Below are 26,349 nucleotides of genomic sequence, written 5' to 3' on the forward strand. Positions count from 1 at the left end.
CTTTAAGTAAATTCTATATATAATTTATACCTCAGTATAGTTAAAAAAAACTTTTTGTCCTGCTTCAGACAAGGGACCCAAAGAAGTATCAATTATATATTGTCTTACAGCAGCCTTTCCATCAGAGGCAATCCTTTATGTTTAATTTTTAAATGCTATTAGGTGCTCGATTATATAGTTACCCCAAAGGTCACAGACTCTTTACATGGGAGAGGAGGGAATTAGTTCTGTGCATTTACTGTCCCTTAAATTTCCGGAGAAATACTAGATGGTAAAAAGAACCGCTCTTTGCATTTGCAAGAGGGCAAAAGGACTCGAACTCCTTCGGCTGGGTTTCTGCGCAGGCGTTGATCTGGCGCGCATGCGCACGTCCGTTACCATAACGACCGGAAGACGCTGCATCTCTGGCGGCTGAGAGGAAAGTGAGCGGAGTCTCCGGATGATGGAGACCCAAACTTCGCCCAAGGATGAGGTGGCTGAGGTGGCCGAGCTGGAGCTTGAGGCCGTGATCGGATTCAATGGTGAGACCTCGAGCACGTCTGGGTTGGGTGGTTTAGGAACCCCAGGGACGCGTAGTGCAAACAGGGAGAGTGAGACCCCAGGTAGCACCTGGAAGGCAGCTTGGGACGCTGGCATGAGCGAAGCACTGGGGACCCAGAGAGCCCCTCCTCCCCAAAAGTCTTAGAGAGTCACATCCTCACTCCAAGCCTCAAAGAATGGGATGGGTTTTGCCAGCACCTAAAAGGAACGAAATGCCTCCTCCTCCTTAAGGATAAGTTAAGTGTGACTTGAAAGCCTTCTCCCACTAGTCAGCTCTCCCCTGGCTCTAAGCCCCACACAACCCGCAATACTGCCTGCCCCTCAGTAACCACCTACAGAATCCGTGTAGGCCCCTGGGACCAACTACCTTCTAAAATCCCAGCCGATGTACTAATGAGAAGGAGCTGGGGGGTAGGGGGGATTCTAATGGTGAGGATTTCAGTCCACGACAGAAGGCGAAGAGGACGCCAGGGGGAGCTGGAGAGGAGAGATGCTTTGGTCAGAGGAGGCCTGGTCTGCCTAAATCTGATTTATGACCCCCTCCTATTTGCAACATGAAGGGGGGAAATGCTGTTTGGTTTTCTGAGAAGGATGAAAACAAGCAATGGATTGCATTTTTTAAAAAGCAAACTTTTTATGGCTGAGTAATATTCCATTGTATATATGTGCCACATCTTCTTTATCCATTCATCTGTTGATGGACTATTACTCAGCCATAAAAAGAAACGAAATTGAGTTATTTGTAGTGAGGTGGATGGACCTAGAGTCTATCATACAGAGTGAAGTAAGTCAGAAAGAGAAAAACAAATACCGTATGCTAACGCACATATATGGAATCTAAAAAAAAAATGGCACTGATGAACCTAGTGGCAGGGCAGGAATAAAGAAGTAGACATAGAGAATGGATTTGAGGACACGGTGGGAGGGGGAAGCTGGGGCGAAGTGAGAGTAGCATCGACATATATACACTACCGAATGTAAAATAGTTAGCTAGTGGGAAGCAGCAGCATAGCACAGGGAGATCAGCTAGGTGCTTTGCAATGACTTAGAGTCGTGGGATAGGGAGGGTGGGAGGGAGGCTCAAGAGGGAGGGGATATATGTATGCATACGGCTGATTGACTTTGTTGTACAACAGAAACTAACGCAGTATTGTGAAGCAATTATACTCCAATAAAGATCTATTTTTTTAAAAAAGCAAACTTTTAAAAAAGTGCATTGTGATGCCTGAAATCTTTAAAATTGTGGCAACGTAGACAGAGAACAATCAATGGCTAAAGTGTTAGCACATTCTAGGACTTGGCTCTTGAGTCTTCGTTTTAGGTTAACAGTCTCTGATAGAAAGTGGGCATTTAGTGCATCCGAGATACTGGCCATCTTTAGAGCTGATCACCAGGTCATTGGTAAAGGATATGGGCGATGTACTATGAGGGCAAAGGGTCACACTGGTGACCAGCAGAGAGCCCTGCTACTGAATTTGTGCTGTTTTGTGGCACTCAAAGACTAAATATATGGTCAATTATACCTCAGTGTCTCCTATGGCAATTATCTCGGCCTTTTAAAATTGAATAAAATTAATTGAATTGTTTTTACCTCCTTGATTTTGTGGCAATTTAGATTTTTTCATAGAGTCAAATATGCATTTATCTAGAACTACTGTATGCCAAATAGTATGCTGTGCACTGAGAATACAGTGTAATACAGGGGTAAATCCATAGCCATACTTAAGAACAAGAATTTAGAAAATTGGAAAAATACAGTGAAACTGAAAAAAAATCAGCCATCATTGCATTTCCTAAAGATATCACTGTTAAACTTTTGGTATGATCCTTTCAAATATACATTGGCATATAAATTTTTTTAACAAAAGTGGTCTCATGCTGATATATTCTCTTATAATCAGACTTTTTTTCCACCTAGGATGCCATGCAAATATTTCCTTAGCAGTAAATATATTCTATGCCATAATTTTAATATATTTAATGTAATATTCTGTTGCATAGATATGCCCCAATTTATTTAACCAATACACATTTTCCAAAGCAATTCTACCAATTTACCCTCCCATTAAGCAGTCTGTGAGTGTTCCCTTTGCTGCACATCACTAATGCTTGGTATTGTCCTCCTTAATTTTAGCCATTAGGATGGAAATGAAGTGGTATCTCATTTTGGATATAATTTGCATTTCCCTGGTTACTTGTGCACCTGCATATCTTTCTATGTGTTTTCTGGCTTTTGAATTTCCTCCATCATAAATTGCCTCTTCATAGCCTTTGCTCATTTTTCTGTCGGGCAGTTTGTGTTTTTCTTATTGCTTCATGGTAGTTCTTTGTATATTCTGCTGGGTATGATTCTCTGTCTGTTATTACGGACATTGCAAATATCTTCTCCTGGTTTGGGTTTTCTTTTCATTTTGTCTTTTGTCATTAGTTTTTAATTTTTTTTTTTGGCTCTGCTGCGCGGCTTTCGGGATCTCAGTTCCCTGACCGGGGATTGAACCCGGGCCACGGCAGTGAAAGCCCGGAATTCTAACCACTAGGGCACCTGGGAACTCCCAGGAAGTTTGTGATTTTTAACATAACTGGATGCACATATTGGCCTTCTCTGTTAGGATTTGCTCTTTTGCGTCATGTTCAAGTCATTTCCTATAACTTGTATGTACATTAAGTCTTGTTTTTCACATTTAGATCCATGATCTATCTGGAATGTATTGTTTGTGGATGGTGTGAAGTAGGGATCTAATTTTACTTTTACCATATGGATAGCCATATGATTGTTTATAAGGAGCCTGCAATGAGAAAAACTAAGTATACATTTCACAAGGACAAGATCACCCCCAGACACAAACCTTAGTATTATGAGAACTTACTGCATAAAAAAGGAATGATGATCACAATTAAAGTGAAAGAAATCATTTATTCAATTAATATATTTGGCCGTTTGAAGAAAAAAAATCTATTTAGCTACTGGAATCACATTATGCATCAAACTAAATTCCAGAGGGAGTTAAATATAAAAGCTGAGTTCATTAAGGACCAGAAAACTATATTAATAAATAGCTGTGACTCTTTTGATGGGGAAGGAAATAGCAATAAAAAAATGATGTTAAAATACCAAGAAGTAAACAAAATAAATGTGTGAGATCTTTATGAAGAAATATTAGAAATGCCGCCAGGGAGCATAAAAGGAGACTTCATGGAAAAACATACCCTGCTTTTAGAAAGGAAATATAATGTATTATTATAAAAATTATTTTTCCTTAATCTATACATTTAATGCCACTCCCCTAAATACAAACATGAGTTGTTCAAGTACTCAAGCTGACTTTAAAGTGTATATTGTAAAATACATATGAAGAATAACCGAAACAATTCTGACCAAAGGTGAGTAATAAGGGAGGACTCATGTCTATTTCATATTAGAACATATTACAAAGATTTATAATTGTTGAGATGCTTCTTGGCAAATATCTGGAGGATTGGGGTCTCACTATGAGAAGTCCTGGGATTCTTCAGCCTGTCAGAAATGCAGACTCTCGGCCCCTCCCCAGACCTAAAATCAGTATCTGCATTTTAACTTGAGCCCCTGGGGACTTTTATGCACCTTAAAGTTTGAGAAGCTTATATATTAGACCAACCTTCTTGTCAGTGGAATAAAATTACCTATTACCCCTCCCTGACACACACACACACACACACACACACACACATTTATTTTAGTTGAACTAAGGCTTATTTCAAAAGCGTTCTTTTGTGCTCAATTTAAATAAAAACCACCAGCCACTTCTGCCCCTGACTTATTTTTTTATTTTTTACTCTTATTTTTAATCTCTCTTTTAGGACATGTCCCCACTGGTCTAAAATGCCATCCCGACCAGGAGCATCTGGTTTACCCTCTGGGTTGCACCATCCTCATTCAGGCACTAAATACTCAGGAACAGAATTTCCTACACGGTCATGGCAACAATGTCTCCTGTGTGACCATCTCCAAGAGCGGAGTTTACATTGCTTCTGGACAAGTCACATTCATGGGCTTCAAGGTGAATAAACTACAAAATCATTCATTCTGAATAGATTTAGCGGTGCCTCCCAAGAAAAACTGCCCCACTTCAGAATAGCTCTGTGCTACCCTGTTTATACCCTTCCTCCTCTTCCTTTGACCTCTCTTGGAACTCATTTTCATTCTATCAGGCTGAGAGCGGAGGTGTTGCAACTTGTGACCGGTAATGCTCAGAAACAAACGTCCCTGCTTACAACTGTTTCCATCTTGTTGCTGTCATGTTTGTAAGACCTGCTCTAATTTCTAGAAAAGTGACGAATGATTATTTCTCACCAAGAGGGGTAGCTATCTCCTCCAGTTCTTTCAAAGCCTGTCTATGATCTGACAGTGTATTCTTGCTCCCAGGCGGATATCATTTTGTGGCATTATAAGAAAAGGGAGCTGATTGCTCGGCTATCACTTCACAAGGGCAAAATTGAAGCTCTGGCCTTTTCACCAAATGATTTGTACTTGGTATCACTAGGAGGCCCAGATGATGGAAGGTAATGAACTAAGCATATTTACCTATTTTCCGCCATGCATATTTCTAGATGTGTTAAGTACCCTCTCCTTTCTAACATTCTCTGTTTGCCCATCTGTAGAGCGTGTGTGGTGTGAAAAAGCGATGACGAAAATACCATGGGAGGCTGATTCTCAAGCCTGGCAGTGCATTGAAATCAACTGGGAGCTTTAGAAAATTACTGATGGTTGGCTCCACCTTCAGAGACTTTGATCACTTGGCCTTGGCTTTAAGAGTTAGAAAGTCTTCCCAGGTGATTCTAATGTGCAACGAAATCGAGAACCATTGCTGTAAAAGATGACATCATCTTGTCACCATCATTCTCATCATAGACAACAGCTAATTTTTTTTTTTGAGCACTTACTATGGGACAGGTGTGTGCTGAGTATCTTAACTGCATTATCTCATTTAAGCCTCATGACAGCTCCATGAGGTGGGAGCTATTGGGACCATATGACTGATGAGGAACTGAACTCACCAGCTGCTAAGTAGCACAGCTGGGGGACAAACCCTGGCAGTGTGACTCCAGAGGTGGCATTTTTAATTTTTTAACTTGCCTCACCAAGACATTATCTTGGCCCTCAAGGATCTCACAGTCAAGTTTAGTAGGGAGAGAATACATACAAATGAAATTGGGCGGGAAAAGTATTTCAAAGCATTATATTAGGAATAAAAATCAATGTAGTACATATTCCTGTGTTAATGCTAAAGGAACATCATCTATAGAAGAAAAATAACACCTGAAGTTTGTGTAGGATTTAATACTTTGGTGCACTTTCACAGATATTTTCTTGTTTGAGATACACAGGTTAATTACAATGGAAATTTACATTTGTGTGTAGTTGTATATTGACAGTTCTCTTAATATATAGCAAATCAACAAAATCGTCACGAGATTTCCTCCTTTCACGGTCATTCCCTTGCCATGTAAATAATCAGACTTCCCTGGCTTATCCCCATTGGACTGTTTTGTTTTTTTTTTTTGTAAGAAATGCATCCAGAAATCAGCTATTAACATTCCTAGCTCAACTTAAGGCAGTTGTTCTCAATCTTGCGTGCACATTGAAATCACCTGAGGAAATAAGACCCCTGATGCCTGGGTCCCAGCCCCAGAGGTTTTTCAAGCTTGGCAATTATCACCCCCACCCCCAGACCCTGCCGAAGAGTTGCCAAGGCTAGGCCTTGGGGGGGAGAAAAAAACGGCTCCTTAACCAAGATTAATCTGCAAAACTGTCATCTCCTCTGTAATTCTAAGCTTGATTTTAGGCTATCGAAGATTTGCTTACGGAAAACTGGAGATGTTGAGAAAAACATTCTCAAGAAAGTTTCTTCTCGAAAGAAAAACAAATTTTGCGGTACTAGGAAAATGCAACATGCCCACCCCTGAATAGTCACGTTGGTGAGGAGCATAGGGTCCTGTTGACTGCTTTTGGATAGTCATGGGTCAACCCTGACTGTGTGGGAGGGTCCATTCTACCCAAACCACCTGGCGTCTCCACAGAGGGAGACAAACAGAAGGAATGCTGGGAACTAGAGTGGACACTCTAGAATTTGCATATGCATATATTTTGAATATTTTGTAACCTATCTGTGAAGTTGTTGCATTAATGTTATCATACTATCAGTGTTGTACTACAACCTGCTTTTGACTAACTTTATACCAAGGATATCTTCTATGTGTATATATGTAGACATACATATCACTCTTTGCAACAACTGTATGCTATTCAATTGTATGGATATGCTGGAGTTTATTTGGCCAGCTATCTATGTTGGTGCCTTTTATTTATTTTTAAATCTTAAACTTGTTTTTGAAAAATTAAAGCTATACCTGTTCGTGGTTTATAAAGCAAGTGTGTTGTCCTACTATGCAGAAGGATTCAAAATTTGTATCCCCTCCACCATGAAGAGTTCTACTCTCCAGAGACACTTGGATTCTTTTTTTTTTTTACAGCCCTATTGAGATACATTTCACATACCATGAAATCCACCCATTTAAGATGTACAGTCAGGTGGTTTTTAGTATAGTGGTTAGTTGAGTGGGTTTTTTTTTTTTTGCCAGAATACTTCCCCAAGGACATTTTTGACGTGTTATATTGTGCAACCTTTGCCACAATCAATTTTAGACCATTTTCAACACCTCAAAAAGAAACCCAGTGCCCATCAGCCCTCACTCCCAATTCCTGCTCCACCACTGCCCCCGCCCCAGCCTCAGGCAAGCACTAACCTACTTTCTGTGTGTATAGATCTGCCTGCTCTGTATGTTTCACATAAATGAAGTAATACAATATGTGGCCTTTTGTGACCGTTTTCACATTGTATGGATATACCACATTTTCCTTATGCATTCATTAATGTATAGACTTTTGGGTCATTTCCACTTTTAGGCTACTGTTAATAATGCTGTTAGGAACACTTGAGTACAAGATTTTGTGTGGACGTACATTTTTATTTCTCTTGGGTATGAGGTTTTAACAGTCTTTTTTGATATTGGTTCATCTAGTTTTTTACAACTTTTAAGTGACATGCCTCTCAATTTTTCCACCTTAGGTGGTATCTATCAACTTCCTACTAAGAAAAAGAATTCATAGCTCTTATACTATCTCCTCCTTCCCCCTTCCTGGCGATCTTGGTTATACCTTGATTTAGACCACCTGTGATAATTCATTCCACATGTAGAAAATTTGGGGAACATAGGTAGGCATGTTTTTACATTAACCAGGTTTGTACCATCTGCATTCTTTTTCTTTAATACTCTGATCCCAGTGTTTAACGTAAGACCCCCCCCACATTTTTGATATCATTAAGCAAACACTATTCAGTTTAGGACTAAATTGTATGACTGTACTCAGAAAGATGGAAAGGTAACCTACAACCGCACTTCTCAAAGTGTGGTCCCCGGACCACCAGCATCAGTGTCACCTGAGACTTTTTAGCAAAGCAGACTCTCAAGCCCCACCCCAGACCTACTGAATCAGAAAGTCTGGGGGTAGGTCCTAGCACTCTCTGTTTTAATAAGCCCTCCAAGTGAATCAGCTACATGTTCAAGTTTGAAAACACGCCTATGTCACCCCCTTTATTGCTTCTAATTAATGATTTTTTTTTTCTGGAGTACTTCCCCAAGGAAATTTTTTTACAAGAGATAAATGAGTGGTAAACTTTTATGCCCTGCCTGTCTGAAAATCTCTTTAGATTTAGCATCAAACTTGATTGATAGGCTGATGGTTTTCCAGCCTCATAATCATTTTCCTTCAAAACTTTTAAAATGTCACCCATTTATCTTCTAACCCAGTGCGATTGAGGAGACGTCTGGGGGGCAGGGGGTCAGTGTAATTCTTTTGTTCCTCTGTAAGTAACCTTTTTATTTTTTTTCCTTCTAGAACCGCTAAAAGAGCCGTTTCTTATTTTGAAAGCCTGTTTTCCCCTGACTCTCTTTGTCCTTTCGTCTGGGCAGTGTGGTGGTGTGGAGCATAGCCAAGAGAGACGCCATCTGTGGCAGCCCTGCTGCCGGCCTCAACGTCGGGAATGCCACCACGGTCATCTTCTCCAAATGCTGCGATGAGATGTTTGTCACTGCTGGAAAGTACGCATCTGCTGTCAAGGTGTCCAGAATTTGTAAATCACTCGATTTGCTTGCACAGAAAACATGGTCATTCCAATTAGGGTGAACGTGGTTTTCATCCTGGAAAAAGAACTTCCATCTTAATTTTCATGATTTGGGAATCATTAAAAATCCTTTTGGCTGAAAGTCTTTTTAAATATGGTTGTTTGACCATTCTGTGTTTCCTACTGAAAAGGTTCTGCTGATCTGCTAAACCCATTTCAGGCTCTGGTCTGTTTGTTACAGATAACACATTGCCCCCAATCAGTGCTCACAGGGTCATTTGCCCAGTTGCACCGATTCACTTACTGGTTGATATTTTTTACCACCTGCGCTTAATTTAGATCTCGTGAAATGGGAGTTTGCGAATGAACTGCACCAGCAAGTTTCAGACATTTGACTATCAGCCATATGGGATCATTTCTGGCAGGGTCAGCATCGAGCAGCTAAGCGGGTGGGGTACCAAGCTGAAGGTCTGAACAGAGGCCTGCATCTGTCTAACAGAAAAAATTAATTTACAGGTTCACCTCTCAGAGCCCTGTTTGGAGTTTGACATGAAGGTTAAGCCTATATAAAAGCATCCTCTTTCATGTCACATACCAATTCGCAGGTCAGAAATCTGAAGGTAGGGTTGAAGCATATGTTGGTTGGAACGATCCTTTTCAGCCCACCTGTGGTCTCCCATCTGTGAAAGGCACATGTCATTCGTTATTTTTCCAGCCAGAGTAAAGAATTTGTGCTCCTCTCCCTCTGTGCTATTTCCTGTCCCCACCTTGTGACATCCGGCATGCATCTGTTCCGTGGCTAACTACGAGGAAGGATTTATTCAGAGGCCATGAAACTAACTGGCTGGCATGAAAGCCAGCCCCTAAGGAGAGAATCTTATCAGGACAGTTCTCTGATCCTAAAGCAGCTGACCGCGTCCTACCCTGGCTTTGGGTGGGGTCACTGGTGGCCGTGAAGCTCTTCAACTCCCTTCAGGTTTGCAGAGTCGTTTGCCTAAAACTTTTATGGGGGTCTATCTGCTCTTCCACAGGTGATTGAGCAGCAGATATCAGCCAGTTCTGATGTCTGCTGATAATGTTCCTCCAGGAGTCAAAACTTGAATTCAAACAAAAAAAAAAAATTTTTTTTAGGACAATCTTTATTATAGGTCTGCTTTAATTTCTCATGACATTGGCAACTGAGAAAAAGTTAGCACTCTTAAATAATATTTCTGGTATGTACCCATATACACTGGATTCTCCGTGATGGTCCCAATTTCAGGTATTCCATTATACTGACCCCCATGAGATGTCCTGCAAATTCCAGTATTTCAGCATCCAAATGACATCTACCAGAAAGGCCATGGAAAAGCTGATTTTTTTTTCTTAGTTTGGAAAGTACATTCAAAATATCAATACTATTGAGCACTTACTAATATGGACGTGACTCTGGGTGCTAAAAAAAAATAAAAAGGAAAACTAAACTTGATGAACTATATTTTAGCATTAATCTTTTCTGCCTTAAGATATTAGCTGAAGTCTTTGTGATGTTAACCATGATATTTTTATACAGGTATTCAGAGTAACTTAACCTACAATTATTAAATAGCAACTATGTGCCGAGTCTCACCTCAGGTGCTGACGTTGTTTGACATTTAGTTGCCCTGTCTCATTTCTCCTTCCTTGTAGACAGGACTCTCCGTAAGGTAGTCCTTCCCTTTAAAATTTTTTCTCACAACTCCATACCTTGAAAGAAACACAACTTGATGAATTTTGGTTTGCTTTACTTACTCGTTTATTCGTACGTCTCTGTTTTCACCAGTGGATAGAGTATTCGCTTCAAAGTGAGAGAGAGCTGGGTGTGAATCCTTGCTCTGCTCTGTGTAGGCTCTGCGTTTCCTCATTTGGAGAGTGGGGGGATCATAAAACCTACTTCACAGGGTGGTTGTGAGCATTGAATGGAATACAATCATCCCTCGGTATCCCTGGGTTATGCATCCGCAGATTCAACCAACTGTGGATCACATACTATGTTTAGATCTGCAGTTGGTAGAATCTGCGAGTGCGGAATAGCGGATGCAGAACCAGTGGATACTGAGGAGGACCACCTATGGGCTATGAGCATGCGTGGATTTTGGTGTCCGCTGGCGGGTCCTGGAACCAATCCCCCGTGGATACCAAGGGACGACGGTATCTTGGGTAGATCACCAGGCTGTAACAAATCCCCCGAAATACCTCGTTCTCTTCCTTTCAGCTTCTCCTTCAAGGCACTGCAGAAAACAGAGAAGAGATGAAGTGCCTATTAAATGGGTATCCATTTGATTGTGGGTTTCTTTTCTCCAGTGGGACAATTCGAGTCTGGGAACTAGATCTTCCAAATAGAAAGATCTGGCCAACCGAGTGCCAAACAGGACAAATGAAAAGAATAGTCATGAGTATCTCAGTGAGTATTACTCTAAGTGTTATTTTAGGTAGCTGTTAGTACAAGTTCCTGTTAACAGTACTGACCAAGATAGGTGTCTGTGCATGTACGCATGTGTGTGTACGTGTGTGTAGGTACACGTACCTAGGGCTAGGGGTGGGGAGGTGAGGTCTGGACATGGGGGACATTGACTGAGGAGGCACAGGTGAGGGAGCTCCCGTGAGAAGCTGGAGAGGCTGACTAGATGCAGCTCTGGGGAAATCTGTTTCAGTGGGGCCTGAACTGCCATCAGACCCCAGGAACCTGCCTCACCTGGAGGGAAGCAACGTAGCCAGGAGGTACGCAGAGCCCCCAGCACCTCCCTTCTCCACTTATGTTATTTCTGCACCGGAAATACAGTTTCTGACAATGAAACTCCTTGTTGAAATGCAGTTTCCTCCATAAGGAGGAATTATTCATATGTTTGTAAGGTGGATTCAAATATTCATGCACATAACCCCATTCTCCACTGACTTGTTCCTCTTGTTTAATGCGTACTCATTTTATGAATGTAGACTTTGAAATAGGAGATAAAGCAAATGCACATTCTCTCTGGAGGAGCACACCTTCTCCCTAGGAGCCCTTCGGAGGTGTCTCGGGACGTGCAGGCTAACAACCGACACAGGTCAACTTCCGGTGAAATGCACGGGCTGCTTGGAGTCTAATGTTTCCTCCAGTTCTGAGTTTGGCCCTATTGTGCTCGCCTCCAAGCTGTTCTTACCCATCTTTGAGGAAACAGTAGTCGCCATAAGGACCTTTGTAGGTCTTTTCTTTTCTTTAAACTTTTTATTTTATATTGGAGTATAGTTGATTAACAATGTTGTGATAGTTTCAGGTGTACAGCAAAATGATTCAGTTGTACATTTTCCCATTTAGGTTGTTACATAATGTTGAGCAGAGTTCCCTGTGCCCTTTGTAGGTCACAGTGGGGGTCAGAGAAAGCTCACCCCCTCCCTGATCAGGGGCTCATGCACATCACTGGGGAAAACCAGGTCTTCAGATTTCGTTTTCCCTCTGATCCCCAGATGGCCGATGATGACAGCTTTTTCTACGTCGGCACCACCACTGGAGATATTCTAAAGATGAGCCCTAGGACCAAGCTGCTGGCAGACACTGGGCCTGCCAAGGACAGATTCAGTCTGGTGAGTAGAGACCATCAAAGTCTGCTCTGCCCTGACATTTTCTAGTGATTTCTTCCTGCCACTGTGAGCACAGACTTCCGTTAAGTGTCTGTGGAGAAAAAATGACAAGTCTGTGATGGACCCAAGGCCACACCTAAATTTGCAAGGTTAAGTTGATTAGTTCGCTCAAGCCCTCCTCCCGGGTTTATATTCAGGGCAGAGGTATTCCTACGTGTCCTCAATTAGGGATCAGAATCACACCTTTTTTTCCCTCATCTTCAAAGCTCAGGGCCTGTGGCTTTGTGATTTGTAACCACGTTGGTTCCAGCATTTGGGCAGCCTAGTTGCCGTGTGTAAGAGACATGTGCTCTTTCATTTACAAGACTATATATCATTTTTTTTTCTAATCGAATAACCAGATCTTAGATTTTAGCCTCAGCTGACATTTTAAGTCATGAGCAAGACGTAGAAATTGTTCATTGTTTATATTTGCAGAATTCCTAACAATTCAGGTTAAAAGTCCAGTGAGAGATTTTGATATTTAAACCAAAATAAAAAGCCTACAATCAAAGGGTAATTGGACAGAATAAGTGCTGTTATCTCCAGTGCCCCAGAAAGTTACAAGGGCTGTTTCTACTAAACTTTGAATTTGAAAGCTGCCAGGTTCTGCACCTGCCTATCTCATGTCTGGTAATAGAACAGATGGTTCTAACTAAGCTTAGATACATTTCCACTTAGCCAATAGTCCCAAGAAGCTTTGAAATATTGCACCATGTTCCTGGGAAGACGTTAGAGTTTTCTTAATCACATAACCGTTTACTATTCCAGCTTTTAAGGACATGCATAAGAATGAGAGAAAGCTCTAGTATAGGTAGAGAAGAGTCTAGAAATAACCCCACAGGAGATCAAGGTATAGTCCAAGCCAGTGTTTTTCAAATTATTTTTAGGAGAGGGATTCCAATATATTCAACAGATGAAAGCAAAGCAGATCAGGTTAAAGGAGGAAAAGGCTGAGAGCCCTGCCCGTTCTGACTCCTGAGATACCTCCAAAGGGCTCCATAAAACACTATGTGAAAATTCTGATCTGGGTATTTTTGCCTCCCCACCACTTGGGATGTAAGTGCCTCTCCAGGAAAGATGCTGACTTTCTTCGTGTTCCTCAAACCTGTGGCACTTAAGTCTCCTATGGATGCTTTAATACCTAATTCAGGTCCAATGGTAAATTCCATAAAGCAATGTTTCCAAGATGCCTTTTACACAAGTGGAAAGAAAATAATTCTTTTTGGACAAAGGGATAGGAGGTATCACTGAAGACATTTGGTTTGAATATCAAGTAATCTCGGGCAGTTACCCATTTTGAAACTCTGCTGAAATGTTTGCTCTATGTGTTGTTAAGTCAATTATACTTCAATAAAAAACAAAAAACTAAACACAAACAAACAAAAAAATGTTTGCTCTATGGTTAGAAAGATAAAGAATTGGAATGGTTTCAAATGGACATACAGCACTCTTAGGCATACAGCACTAAAATGAAGAAGATGATGGTGATCATAATAATAATTTAAACAACAGTACATACTCAGTAAATGTTGAGGGGTCAGACATGGAGCATAGCACCTTTCTTGTACTCTCATTGGATCCTCACTGCAATCTGATGAGATATAGGTACCACTGCACCGCTGCTTTACAGATGAGGAAAACTAAAGCACATGCCATTTAAGATCTCATGGCTAACAAGTAGTAGAACTGCTATTGGAACCCAGGCAGACTGGCTCCAGAACCTGTGCACTTGAACAATATCATCTATAGTTTCAAAAAAGTTTGTTTAGAAATTACACATACGTAACTTCGAAGCTCTGTGAAACTCTTTATCCCTTGCTTCCCTAAGTCCCTGAACAAATGCTAAAAATATTTAGCATTCAGGGTTGTCTCCTCATGGGCCAGGCATTCATCCCGTGGTCCTGCTCCAGCACTTTTGGAGCTGGGGGTGGGATGCAGGAGAGGGCAGCATGCAATTCTGGTTCATGCCTTCATATTCCTGAGCCTTGGTTTCTCTTCTCAAAAGTCATGGAATGCCTTTTGAGCCAGAACAGGCAAAATTCAATTTAAAGTAACTTGAAGGGACATAATATTTGTTTTATAATATCCAAACTTCATTAAGACACAAACCTATCAAGTCACTAGCTATATTATTGAGTGTTTTAAACACTCAATATTATTATTGAGTATTATTATATTATTATTATTAGTAGTAGTAGTAGTAGTAGTAGTAGTAGTATTGAGTATATTGTTATATTATATATTGTTATAACAATAATATTGTTATATTATTGAGTATATTGAGTGTTTTAAAATAAAATATTGGGGGACTTCCCTGGTGGTCCAGTGGTTAGGACTCCACGCTTCCACTGCAGGGGGCATGGGTTCAATCCCTGGTCGGGGAACTAAGATCCTGCATGCTGCGTGGCTTGGCCAAAAAAAAAAAAAAAAATTAAAAAAAAGAAGATATTGGTCATGCACATTTTCAGATTAGAACTTCATAGAGGGTGATATAAAATGACCATCATACATCCCCAAACTTTGAAGATGGCTTTGACTTTAAATATGTTTCCTATTACTGGTAAGATTACAGACTGAATGCTTTAGTTCAGAAAATATAGTCACCGAACAATAAGGAGTCTCCTGTGCTTTCTTTGGATTTCAAATACAGTCTCTTTGCATTCTAAGGATTAAGTTCTGGTGAAAACAGTGGCAACTGAGGAACTGATGTTGCTGTGGCCGTGCTTATGTCTCCGCGCTAACTGCATTTGGGTGGATATAAAGTGTTAATTTTTAATATATTCAAAATGCACAGGTGGTTTTAAAGGCAAGGAGCTTGGTGCAGCACGTTTGCTCCGTGCAGGACCAGGAGGGCTACTTCCCGGCACACGAGCTTGTTGTTGGCACGGAGGCCTCTTAGCCAGCCCGGGGGTACATCACAGGCAACACCTTCCTTAGCTTCATCCAGGGCAGCACCAGCATGGCCCTGGCCATGCCCATTGCGTCAGGTCACGCATAGATTCTTAACGATGAAACCGTTTGGCCTTTTTCTTTTTTTTTTAATTTTAATTTGTTTATTTTTATTTTAGGCTGTGTTGGGTCTTCATTGCGGTGCGCGGGCTTCTCATTGCGGTGGCTTCTCTTGTTGCGGAGCACGGGCTCTAGGCACATGGGCTTCAGTAGCTGTGGCACTCAGGCTCAGTAGTTGTGGCTCATGGGCTCTAGAGCGCAGGCTCAGTAGTTGCAGCGCCCGGGCTTAGTTGCTCCGCGGCATGTGGGATCTTCCCAGACCAGGGCTCGAACCCATGTACCCTGCATTGGCAGGCGGATTCTTAACCACTGCGCCACCAGGGAAGCCACGTTTGGCCTTTTTCTTAATGCTCTTTCTCCCCCTAGGGAGTGTCAGCTATCAGGTGCCTGAAGATGGGGGGTTTATTGGTGGGCTCTGGAGCCGGATTGCTGGTCTTCTGTAAAAGCCCCAGCTACAAACCCATCAAGTAAGTTCCAGACTCCACAGGGTTTGGATGGGGGGGGACCCTCTAGAGGGAGGTTTGCTTAAAGCTGGCAACTAAATGATATTGGCAAAGTGATATTTGGTTAAAGAATCTCATCTTAGAGGGAGGAGAGATGGGGATATGTGTATATGTACAGCTGATTCACTTTGTTATAAAGCAGAAACTAACACACCATTGTAAAGCAATTATACTCCAATAAAGATGTTAAAAAGAAAGAAAGAAAATAAATAAAGAAAAAATAAGATATGTCTTTGCCCTCCCAGAACTTACAGTCTGGTTTGGGGATAAGGTAGACACACATGAAATAGTCACTATAATACAAGTTGATATATAAACACAATCTCATGGTCCAGATAAAGTAAAATATATAATGAATGTTGCAGAGAAGATCAGAGAAGGGAGTGATCTTGTTGGGATGGAAAGACACTTCCCAGAGGAGCAGAGGCAGCCCTTGAACTTAGCTTCAACAGAAGCCAGATACCCTTAGACATGCTCCACATGGCCTCTGAGCTCTGTGTATATGGATATACATTGGAGAAACGAGCATCACCTGTTTTCATGCAGATGAATCTGTATTGAGTGCTTGCTATGTACCAGGCACTATTTTAGGTTCTGGGGAAATCAATGGATAAAGCAAAGAAAAAAGAAGGAAAGAAACCATCCCTACCCTCATGGAGTTTACATTCCAGCAGGAGGGAGACAACAATAAAAAATAAACAAAATAAACAAGTAAAGTACATGGCATTAGAGAGTGATGAGTACAATGGGGATAAATGAGTAGCTTGTGGAGGAGGGGGGTTAGGTTTTGAAGCAGACGGGACAGATTGCAACTTTAAATTCAGTGCTCAGTGTAGGTCTTATGGAGAATATATTGGGACCAGTTTTGTGTTTGTATGAAGGGGAATAAAAAAAGGGGGAGGCAACTTCAGAGCAGTGTTGGGTAGACTCTGGACCCATGAAGTCGGTATAGGAAATTAACCCTTTCATTTTTTTTAACCCCTTGTTTTTAATACACAAATGGTCCCATTGTAATGAAGATAATTAGACTCAAAGTAATTATTACAAGGTCGGCGCTATAAATGTCTCCAGAATAACCCTGTGTGCCAGCAAGGCTCACATTGGATACTGTGATTTCCTTCTCCTTGGGTTTGTAGATTGAGGAAGCAGCTCCCAGGAGAGGTCATGGAGGTTAGAAAGGGAACTCGGATGCTTGTACAGACGGCTGGGGGTCAGAGGTCCTTGCCCCTGTAGCCCTGGGAACCCTAGCACCTTGTATTCTTTGCAGCCCAGATGCCAAGGGTCAGTGTTTCTCAGCTGCCCTCTATGGGCTCATGTAGGGTTACCTCTGTCATATCCAGCTGCAACCCTGTAAAGGAGGTATTATTCTGTGGTTGAGTAAACTGAGGCCCAGAGGTTTCTAACTTATCCAAGAGTCACAGAGCTCTAGTTAGTGAAGGAGCTGGGATATGACTTGGGGGTCTGTCCTTTCCCCCTTAACTGTTCTGTGTCCCACCAACAAATGACTCTTTGTAAAATACTGCATTTCCCATGCTCGTTCCCTGCACAAGAACCCTCACTGGATTTTCATTGTCAAAACTAAGTTAGGTGCAGAGCAAGGGTGGGTTTCGAGGGCCTCGTTCATTTATATATTCTTTTTTTAAGAAAGCTCATAGTCAGTAAACATTTGGGGAACAGGGGGATCTGAAATATCTGAAAGGTGGAAGAAGAAAAAATAACCCCTGAAAGTTCTGGCAAACATAACGACTATTAACATTTTGTTATTTCCTCTTGCCCGTGTTATTCATATACATTTTAAAAGAATTGTACTTTTTTAAGATATAAACTTTTGTATTCTGGTTTTTTACTTAATACAAACATCATAAATAGTTTCAATATTACTACATAATCTTTTATGGTGGTAAAATATGTATACTCCATAACCATTTAAACATGGTTTTAGTGGCCAGGCAAATACTTTTTGAAGTCACTGCTCCATAGATCATTTAACCATTCCAATACAGTTGGATACTTAGGTTGTTTCCAACTTTTTACTCTTTTAAATAAGGTTATAATAACATTCTTTGACATAAAGGGTTTTTCCCCTGATTTTAGGATTATTTCCCAGAAATGGAATTAATAAAGTGTTTAATTAATTGGCAGGGTCATTTGTGCCCATTTGCTTGCCTGGAATGTTCCCTCTATCTAAATCCTACCTGTGTTACATGACCCATTTCAGACCACATTTCACAGATAAGGTCCCCTGACTATAGTAAACCATGTCGGTCTCTCCCTTTGCTAACCATGGGCACTTAATATTGTAACCCCTGCCTTTCCAACTATGCCACCCCCTCAAAGGCATGTCCCAGGTCACACGCCTGATATGTGTCCTCTGTAATGCTTCGGACAGTTAATAAATACTCATCGATTGAGGAAATCTGCTTCTCCTTTTGCTTCTCCTTAAAGGAAAATCCAGTTACAAGGTGGCATCACTTCTATCACACTTCGAGGGGAAGGACACCAGTTCTTTGTAGGAACAGAAGAGTCACACATTTATCGTGTCAACTTCACAGATTTCAAAGAGACTCTCATTACAACTTGTCACTTTGAAGCTGTTGAGGACATTGTCTTTCCATTGTAAGTAGAAGACGGTAAAAATGATAAGAACGTGGAGATTTGGTGCTGGGTGCAAGGAAATGTAATTTTATTAATATACTTTCAATACCAACTAACATAATCGATCATGATAAGTCATAATAAATTATTTTTTTCTCCTGAAATTTTTCTATTGTAGCGAATTATTTTAATAGGCTTTCTATTGTCTTTACCAAGCAGCTACATTCGTTTCATAATTCAAATTTGGGCCTCTTTAGAATGTTGGCTTTTCTAATAAATCCATCATGGAAATGGTGAACAGACTGGCAAAACTTTTCTGTTTTCCCACTGCTGTCTGGAGAAAAGCTTAGTAGTGCCTTTTTTCAAACATCTTTCAAGTCATTTGTTTGCACCTCTTGGGTCTTCCAGATTTGGCATGCCTGATGGCAGTGGTCATCAGATTGAGTTCTTCTGGATCTCGTTGCTGTGTATCTTGGTAAATCCCTCACAAACCCAGTGAAACAAATAACCATCAGCAGTTTTAATATCAAAAAGAGCTACAGTCATAGTTTGCCATTACTTGAATTTGAAACCTATTTTGTCTTTGGTGAGATTTGTTCCATGAGGTTGGTCACAGTTTTTGCTCTCAACTTCCTCAGTGTTTCACTTGAATTTACAAAACTCAAAGTCATTGTTCCATAGGTAGCAAGACTCTCTTTGAAAACTTGATCCTTAAGATCACAAAATGTAGTTTTGGTTCCATGAGTCTTTGTGATTAGGTTCTTCCAAATATTTCTAATAGTGAAAAGAGCTGGTACCTCCCATTAGGTGAATCTTTATTTGAAAATTGGTCATTTCCTTTCTGTATCACTTTTCTTCTCTTTTTCTAAGGAGCTTGGTAGAATCAATCTGTAAAATTATTTGGTCCTGGTGCCTTTTGTAAGGGTAAGTTTTTAAATACCTTTTCAATTTCTTATGTAGGTTTTGTACTTCTTTCTTTTCTTTTTTTTTTAACAGCTCTATTGAAATATAATTTACGTATCATAAAGTTCACCCATTAGAGTGTACAATTCAATGGTTTTCCTAGGGGCATATTTACAGAGTTGTGCAACCATCACCATAATCTAATTTTAGAACATTTTATATCCCCAAAAGAAACATACTAGCAGTCACTTTAAGCCTATAAAGTTCAGCTTTCAGCCACCCAAACTGAGCACAGTTGGTGAATGTACTGTGCTCAGCTAAAGGTAAAAAGGTAAAAAACTCTCAGATTGATCCCATGAGCTCTGTCCTCAAAAATAGAATCTTAAAATTAAAAAAAGAAAGAAAAAAAAAAAAATAAAATTTTTAAAAAGAAAAATAGTATCCTCTCTGGTCTCTGTCTGCTTTTTCTTCCTTTTGAGGTTTCCCCCCTACATGTAGAATTCAGCTGGCATACAGTAATTTGGGCAGGTTATTTTTTTTAATTAATTTTTTGTTGCACCACATGGTGTGTAAGATCTTAGCTCCCCAACCATGAATCGAACCCACACCCTCTGCGGTGGAAGCGCAGGGTCTCAACCACTGGACTGCCAGGGAAGTCCCTGCATTTCTTTTTTCTTTTTTAATAAATACATTTATTTATTTATTTATTTATGGATTTATGGCTGCGTTGGGTCTTCGTTGCTGCATGCGGGCTTTCTCTAGTTGCGGAGAGCTACTCTTCGTTGCGGTGCACGGGCTTCTCTTGAGGTGGTTTCTATTGTTGCAGAGCACGGGCTCTAGGTTCGCGGGTTTCAGTAGTTGTGGCTCGTGGGCTCTAGAGCGCAGGCTCAGTAGTTGTGGCACATGGACTTAGTCACTCTGTGGCATGTGGGATCTTCCCGGACCAGGGCTCAAACCCATGTCCCCTGCATTGACAGGGGGATTCTTAACCACTGTGCCACCAGGAAAGCCCTGTCTTCAGAATTTTTGGTTCTTATTGTTGTTCATTTTTTTTGTTTTGTTTTGTTTTGTTTTTTTGTTTTGTTTTGTTTTGTTTTTATTTTTGTTGTTGTTGTTCATTTTATCTGGCTTTTATAAATGTTATCTGTGGGAAGTTTGTGTGACCACTTCACTGCTCCAAAATTACAAGCGTATGTCTCTGGATATATGCCCGGGAGTAGGATTTTATTTTTTTATTTTTTTTTTACTGCGCCACACAGTTTGTGGGATCTTAGTTCCCCGACCAGGGACTGAACCCAGGCCACGGCAGTGAAAGCTCTGAGTCCTAACCACTGAGCCGCCAGGGAACTCCCCAGGAGTGGGATTTTAGCTGGGTGGGAAGGAGCACACATACTTAGTGCACCATCTTGATCCAATCAATTTGGAACTTAATCTCTCAGATCCTAAACTCAGGACGTTTTTGGACTAGGCTTAATTCCTGAGGAAGTGGACTGTCCATCTCAGGGAGGGAGAATTTGGAAAGTTCTCTAGGTGGATTCATTCCATGATATTTGATTTTCATAGGAGTCCATATGCTTCTTTAAGAGCTCTTGTTGGGACTTCCCTGGTGGTGCAGTGGTTAAGAATCCGCCTGCCAATGCAGGGGACATGGGTTCGAGCCGTGGTCCGGAAAGATCCCACATGCTGCAGAGCAACTAAGCCTGTGCGCCACAACTACCGAGCCTGCGCTCTAGAGCCTGCAAGCCACAACTACTGAGCCCGCACGCCTAGAGCCCATGCTCCGCAACAAGAGAAGCCACCACAATGAGAAGCCCACGCACCGCAACGAAGAGTAGCCCCCGCTCGCCGCAACTAGAGAAAGCCCACGCGCAGCAACGAAGACCCAACACAGCCAAAAATAAATAAATGAATTAAAAAAAAAAAAAAAAAAAAAGAGCTCATGTTCCCCCAAGGAGGAGCTCATTAACTGAAGGCAGTGTCTGACATAAAACATTTCTTATTTCGATAAATATTAACACTCTAACGTTGGCTTGATTTGATCTCTGTTCATCAGAAGTGCCTGGCAAGGAGCTCCTGCTTTCCTGTTCCAGCACTTGCTGTTTCTTTTTTTTAAAAAATATTTATTTATTTTATTTGGGTGCTACGGGTCTTAGTTGTGGCATGCATGCAGGATCAAGTTCCCTGACCAAAGATCGAACCCAGCCGGGCCCCCTGCATTGGGAGCGTGGAGTCTTAACCTCTGGACCACCAGGAAAGTCCCAGAACTTGCTGTTTCTAGGTAGTAGTCCAGCATCATAATTTTACCTCTGAGCCCCAAAGCTAAATATGTGGAAAAGATCCACTTATTTTTCCATTCATTCCAAAGTGAGTAGATCTTAACCTAAGAGAGAGGGGCTCTCTTTTTATGGATGTGCTTATGCTGATAGGTAGGAATTTCTTGAGAGGTATTTAAATCTAAAAGCCCAGTCTCCACAAGGACTGTAGCTAGAAATGCATACTTTATTTTTCTGGACACGCCCTGTGGCATGTGGGAATTTATTTCCCCCAACCAGGGATGGAACCATGCCCCTTGCAGAGGAAGCAGGGAGTCATAACGACTGGACCACCAGCGAAGTCCCTAGAAATGCATACTTATAAAGCAGATGGTCTTTATTGTACCCTGGTATGACTCCTTTTTCTCAAATTGGAATAATCTGTAATTTTTTGGACATTTTTCATTATATTTACGAGTTGTCCATTGAGGGAAAAAAAAACCCAACAGACCAATTGCTTTGGGTTTCTCTTCCTTGTTCACAATCTCATATTTTCTCATAACTAAGCAAAGAAGTATTTTGGGTTGTCTGCAAACATGAATTCTAGAGCCCTTGTCATTTTCTTCTTTGAAATTTTAACAAGATTGTCTCCTTTACAGGAAAAGGTTTGTTTAGTCTCTTTTAATATAAATATTCCACAGATGTATTTCTTCTCATGTGTTAATTGCCATCAACAGGACACTGAAAGACTTTTAAATTGGCATTTTCCTTTTGAGCAACTTTGTCCCAACCCTTCGTAAGAGAAAAGACTACGAAAGATTTTTCTTTTTTTTGGCCGCACCGCGTGGTTTGCAGGATCTTAGTTCCCCGACCAGGGGTCAAACCCGTGCCCCCTGCAATGGAACTGCAGAGTCCTAACTGCTGGACTGCCAGGGAAGTCCCAAGACTATGAAAGACTGTCCACAGATGCTTTGAGGGCATCACATGCCGTTTTACACAAAAAGTCTGTAAGGCCATCAAGCCTGAGATAATAGGTGTCTAAAGGCATCCTTCCCTACATCCTCGTGAAGGCCATTTTAGTGTCAAACCGGCACCTGAGAAACACTGTGCATCTCGTATGGCTGCATCCCTTATCCTCTTGGTGGCTTCTTTGCAGTGGCACCGCTGAGCTCTTTGCCACCTGTGCCAAGAAGGACATCCGGGTGTGGCACACGCTGTCCAACAGGGAGCTGCTGCGGATCACTGTACCCAACATGACCTGCCGTGGCATCGATTTCATGAGGGACGGCAAGAGCATCATTTCCGGTAAGGTCGGTGTGCCAGGGTTTGGCTTCGGGCTCCAGCTGTGACTTTGGTTCTCGCCATTCTTATCCTGCCAGGCTCGACATGGGGATGAGCTGGAACAGCCTCCCACTGTCCACTTGCTTCTCATCTAGCCTCTCTTTGGAATTCCTGTCCAGCTGGGATTCCTTCTGAGCTAGGAATTACCAAGCAGCAATCTCTCTTCCCCCGCATTGCTGCAGAGAGCATGTTGCTTTCTCTCTAGCAAGGAAATTCGGTGATTCATTTACAAAGTGGATTTGAGGCCTTAGCGAGTCCAGGGCACTTGAGTGAGAACCCTTTTTGTTGTTCAAGAGATTAAAAACTACTTAAACTAAGTTACAGCTCCAAGGGGATTTATTTTTAATTCAATTGATTATGTTATGCCAAAATATTTTAACATAAATTATAGACACAATGATATTCTACCTCTAAATACTTCAGTATGCATCTCTAAAAACATTTTCCTATAAAATCCTAATTTCTTAATATTGTTTATGTTCAATCCATATACAGATTTCCCCAGTGGTCAAAAGTGAATTCACTGGTTCACATGAATGAAAAGTCAAGTGGGTGTTTAGGGACAGCTATTTAAACAGTGATATCAGGAGACTTCCCTGGCAGTCCAGTGGTTAGGAGTCTGCACTTGCACTGCAGGGGGCACGGGTTTGATCCCTGGCTGGGGAACTAAGATCCCACATGCTGCGACACAGCCAAAAAAATAATAATAATAATAATAAATAAAATAAAATAAAACCCATCTCATCCCCTCTTTTCTTGGCTCTGTCTCCTCATGTTGGATTCTCCCCTGGGGCGTGTCTTCTCCACATACTGGTCACCAGGAGCTCTTGGCGTACATTACACTTAGAACTAACAAACCCTGAGGTCAAGAATCTTGGAGTCACCATCACCTGCTCTTTTCCTCTAATACCGCACCCCTGCTTCCCCCCGATGGCTCCCCCTTCAGAGTATGTCCCAGATCCCATCCATCTCATCATCTCCACCCTCCTCTCAGCCACCACCTTCTCTCTCCTGGATTATTCTAGTAGCTTCCTGCCAGGACTCCCTGCTTCTACTCTTGCCCATTACTCTTCTCCCCCGATCTGCTCTCAACACAGATGCCAGAAAACTCTTTAAAGTGTAAGTCAGATCATGCCATTTCTAGGGCTCAACGTTTCTTTTCCTTTTTAAAAATAAAAGACAAAGTCCCTGCAATTGCCTGCAAGTTCCCCCCCCCCCCGACTTCTCTCCCCCAGCCCCACCTTCTCACCTCTACTTTGTCTCTTACCGCTCAGCCCCTCGAGCCATACGTGCTTCTTTTTTTATTATTATTATTTATTTATTCATTTATTTTTGGCTGTGTTGGGTCTTCATTTCTGTGCAAGGGCTTTTTCTCTAGTTGCGGCAAGCGGGGGCCACTCTTCATCGTGGTGCGCGGGCCTCTCACTGTCGCGGCCTCTCTTGTTGCGGAGCACAGGCTCCAGACGCGCAGGCTCAGTAATTGTGGCTCACGGGCCTAGTCGCTCCGCGGCATGTGGGATCTTCCCAGACCAGGGCTTGAACCTGTGTCCCCTGCATTGGCAGGCGGATTCTCAACCACTGCGCCACCAGGGAAGCCCCATATGTGCTTCTTTGCTCTTTCTATGCTACACATAGGGCCTTTGCTGTAGCTGTTCAGTCTGCCTGGAATGTTCTTTCCCCAGAGAGCCCCATGACTCACTCTCTCACCACCTCACTGCCTCGAGTCTTGGCTGAAATGCGATCCACCTTGAGCATCCTATTTAAAATTGCTAAGGTGCAGAGCTGATGCTAAAGGTGAGGAGAAGGAGCCAGCCAGGTGAAGAACATAACAGGAAGAGGGAACAGCAAGTGCAAAGGCCCTGAGGTGGGAAATTACTTGGTGTGTTTGAGGAATAGAAAGAGGACCAGTGCGTCTGAAGCTTAGAGGGTAAGGTTGGGGTCAGGGTTGAGGGAGAGTGGTATTAGAGGAAGTTGAAGAGGTAGGAAGGGAGCAGAGACTAGTTACTGTAGAGAATTAAGGAGCTGGTTTTCATTGCAAGTGCAGTGGGAAAAGCTTTTTGAAAGTTCTTGATCAAGGAGGTGACATGATTTTAAGAAGTTCACCCTAGCCCCTGCATAAATAATTGATTGCAGGACAGCAAGAGTCTCAGGCTAGGGAGAAAGCTGTTATAATAATCCGGGAGAGAGATGCTGGTGGCTTGGACAAAGGTGGTCCCAGGGGGGAAGGGTTGAGATGTGGCCAGATTTACTGTTTTCAAATTGTAATGCTGATGGGACTTGTGACGGATCGGAGGTTGGGTTGGGTTGGGTGGATGGAATAGAGAGGAATCAAGGATGGCTCTGAAGTTCTTGGCTTGAGCAGCTGGATGGATGGTAGCGACTTTTATTGAGATGGGGAAGATGATGCGAGTGGGAGAAGGAGCAACGGGTTTAAATGGGGGCGAGGGGTGGGAAGCCAACATTTATTTGCAGGTGTTAAGTTCTACATCCCAGAGGCATGATCAACCAGCTGCTTGAATGTGCAAATTTTGCGGCTCATGGGAGAGGTGGGAGCTGGCCTCCCGCTTCTCTCTCCTGGGATGGGGCTCACCTGGAGGCAGGTTCAACTAAGGCAAGTCGCTCATTTCCCTCAGGAGGTATGGCCAGTTTGGGGAATCAGGGAAAAGGGGGCTATGATTCCTGGCACCTGGTGGGAGATCGGCCTCTTCCCTCCATCACCACCACTGCCCCCAGTCCTGTCTCTCACTTATGACTTAAGAGAGCCGCAGTCTGCAGAGAGCGTGACTATACTCATCCTGCCTGCCTTTGTTTCCCTTTCGTGCCAGCGTGGGATGACGGTAAAATCCGAGCCTTCGCCCCAGAGACAGGCCGGCTGATGTACGTCATTAACAACGCCCACAGGATTGGAGTGACGGCCATCGCCACCACCAGTGACTGTAAAAGGGTCATCAGCGGCGGTGGGGAAGGGGAGGTATTATTCTCGAAGGCAGAATCCTTTTAAAATAGCCCTTGGTTTAGAGCAACTGCCTCATAGCAGGCCACTAATTTGATTTTTTCACCTGTACTAGGAATCAGGCGGGACCAAATTTTTTGATGAAACTCTGAAATACATCATAAATTAAAGTTCTAATAATATAAATACGCATATCAATATTTTTGTTCCCAGAAAGGACATTTAGGATACAGACGTGAAATCATTCTACAGGGAATTGAGCTAGGAATCCAAGTTGGTGTTTTGCCAGAGTTTTAGAATACTTTTTTTTTCTCCTTCAAAAACCAGTTATATCAATTGTCTTTATCTCATCTTTTAAAGGAGATGCTATTTTTAGAATCGATTCTTTAATCTACCCAGATGCTTCGACCATCATTTTAAAATTATTACACTCGACCTTTTCGTTCCATCATTTCAAGGAGCCTAAAACA

General features: G+C 42.0%; 1 protein-coding gene across 2 annotated transcripts in view; it reads left to right on the forward strand.

Annotated features, from left to right (window-relative positions):
- Window positions 1-408: 408 nt before the first annotated feature.
- CFAP52 (cilia and flagella associated protein 52) overlaps window positions 409-26,349 on the forward strand; it is a 35,726-nt gene continuing 9,785 nt past the window's right edge. The window contains exons 1-10 of one of the 2 annotated variants that reach the window (XM_059908463.1): window positions 409-521; window positions 4,378-4,577; window positions 4,943-5,079; window positions 8,551-8,679; window positions 11,025-11,124; window positions 12,168-12,284; window positions 15,699-15,799; window positions 18,281-18,451; window positions 22,742-22,890; window positions 25,752-25,897. In XM_059908463.1, the coding sequence (XP_059764446.1) occupies window positions 440-521; window positions 4,378-4,577; window positions 4,943-5,079; window positions 8,551-8,679; window positions 11,025-11,124; window positions 12,168-12,284; window positions 15,699-15,799; window positions 18,281-18,451; window positions 22,742-22,890; window positions 25,752-25,897 (1,332 nt within the window). In that variant the 5' untranslated portion in view covers window positions 409-439. Of the gene's footprint in view, window positions 522-4,377; window positions 4,578-4,925; window positions 5,080-8,550; window positions 8,680-11,024; window positions 11,125-12,167; window positions 12,285-15,698; window positions 15,800-18,280; window positions 18,452-22,741; window positions 22,891-25,751; window positions 25,898-26,349 lie in introns of both variants that reach the window. The other variant, XM_059908464.1, reaches the window with a different exon arrangement.

Source organism: Balaenoptera ricei, chromosome 20, assembly GCF_028023285.1.
Source record: "Balaenoptera ricei isolate mBalRic1 chromosome 20, mBalRic1.hap2, whole genome shotgun sequence".
Lineage (NCBI taxonomy): Eukaryota > Metazoa > Chordata > Mammalia > Artiodactyla > Balaenopteridae > Balaenoptera > Balaenoptera ricei.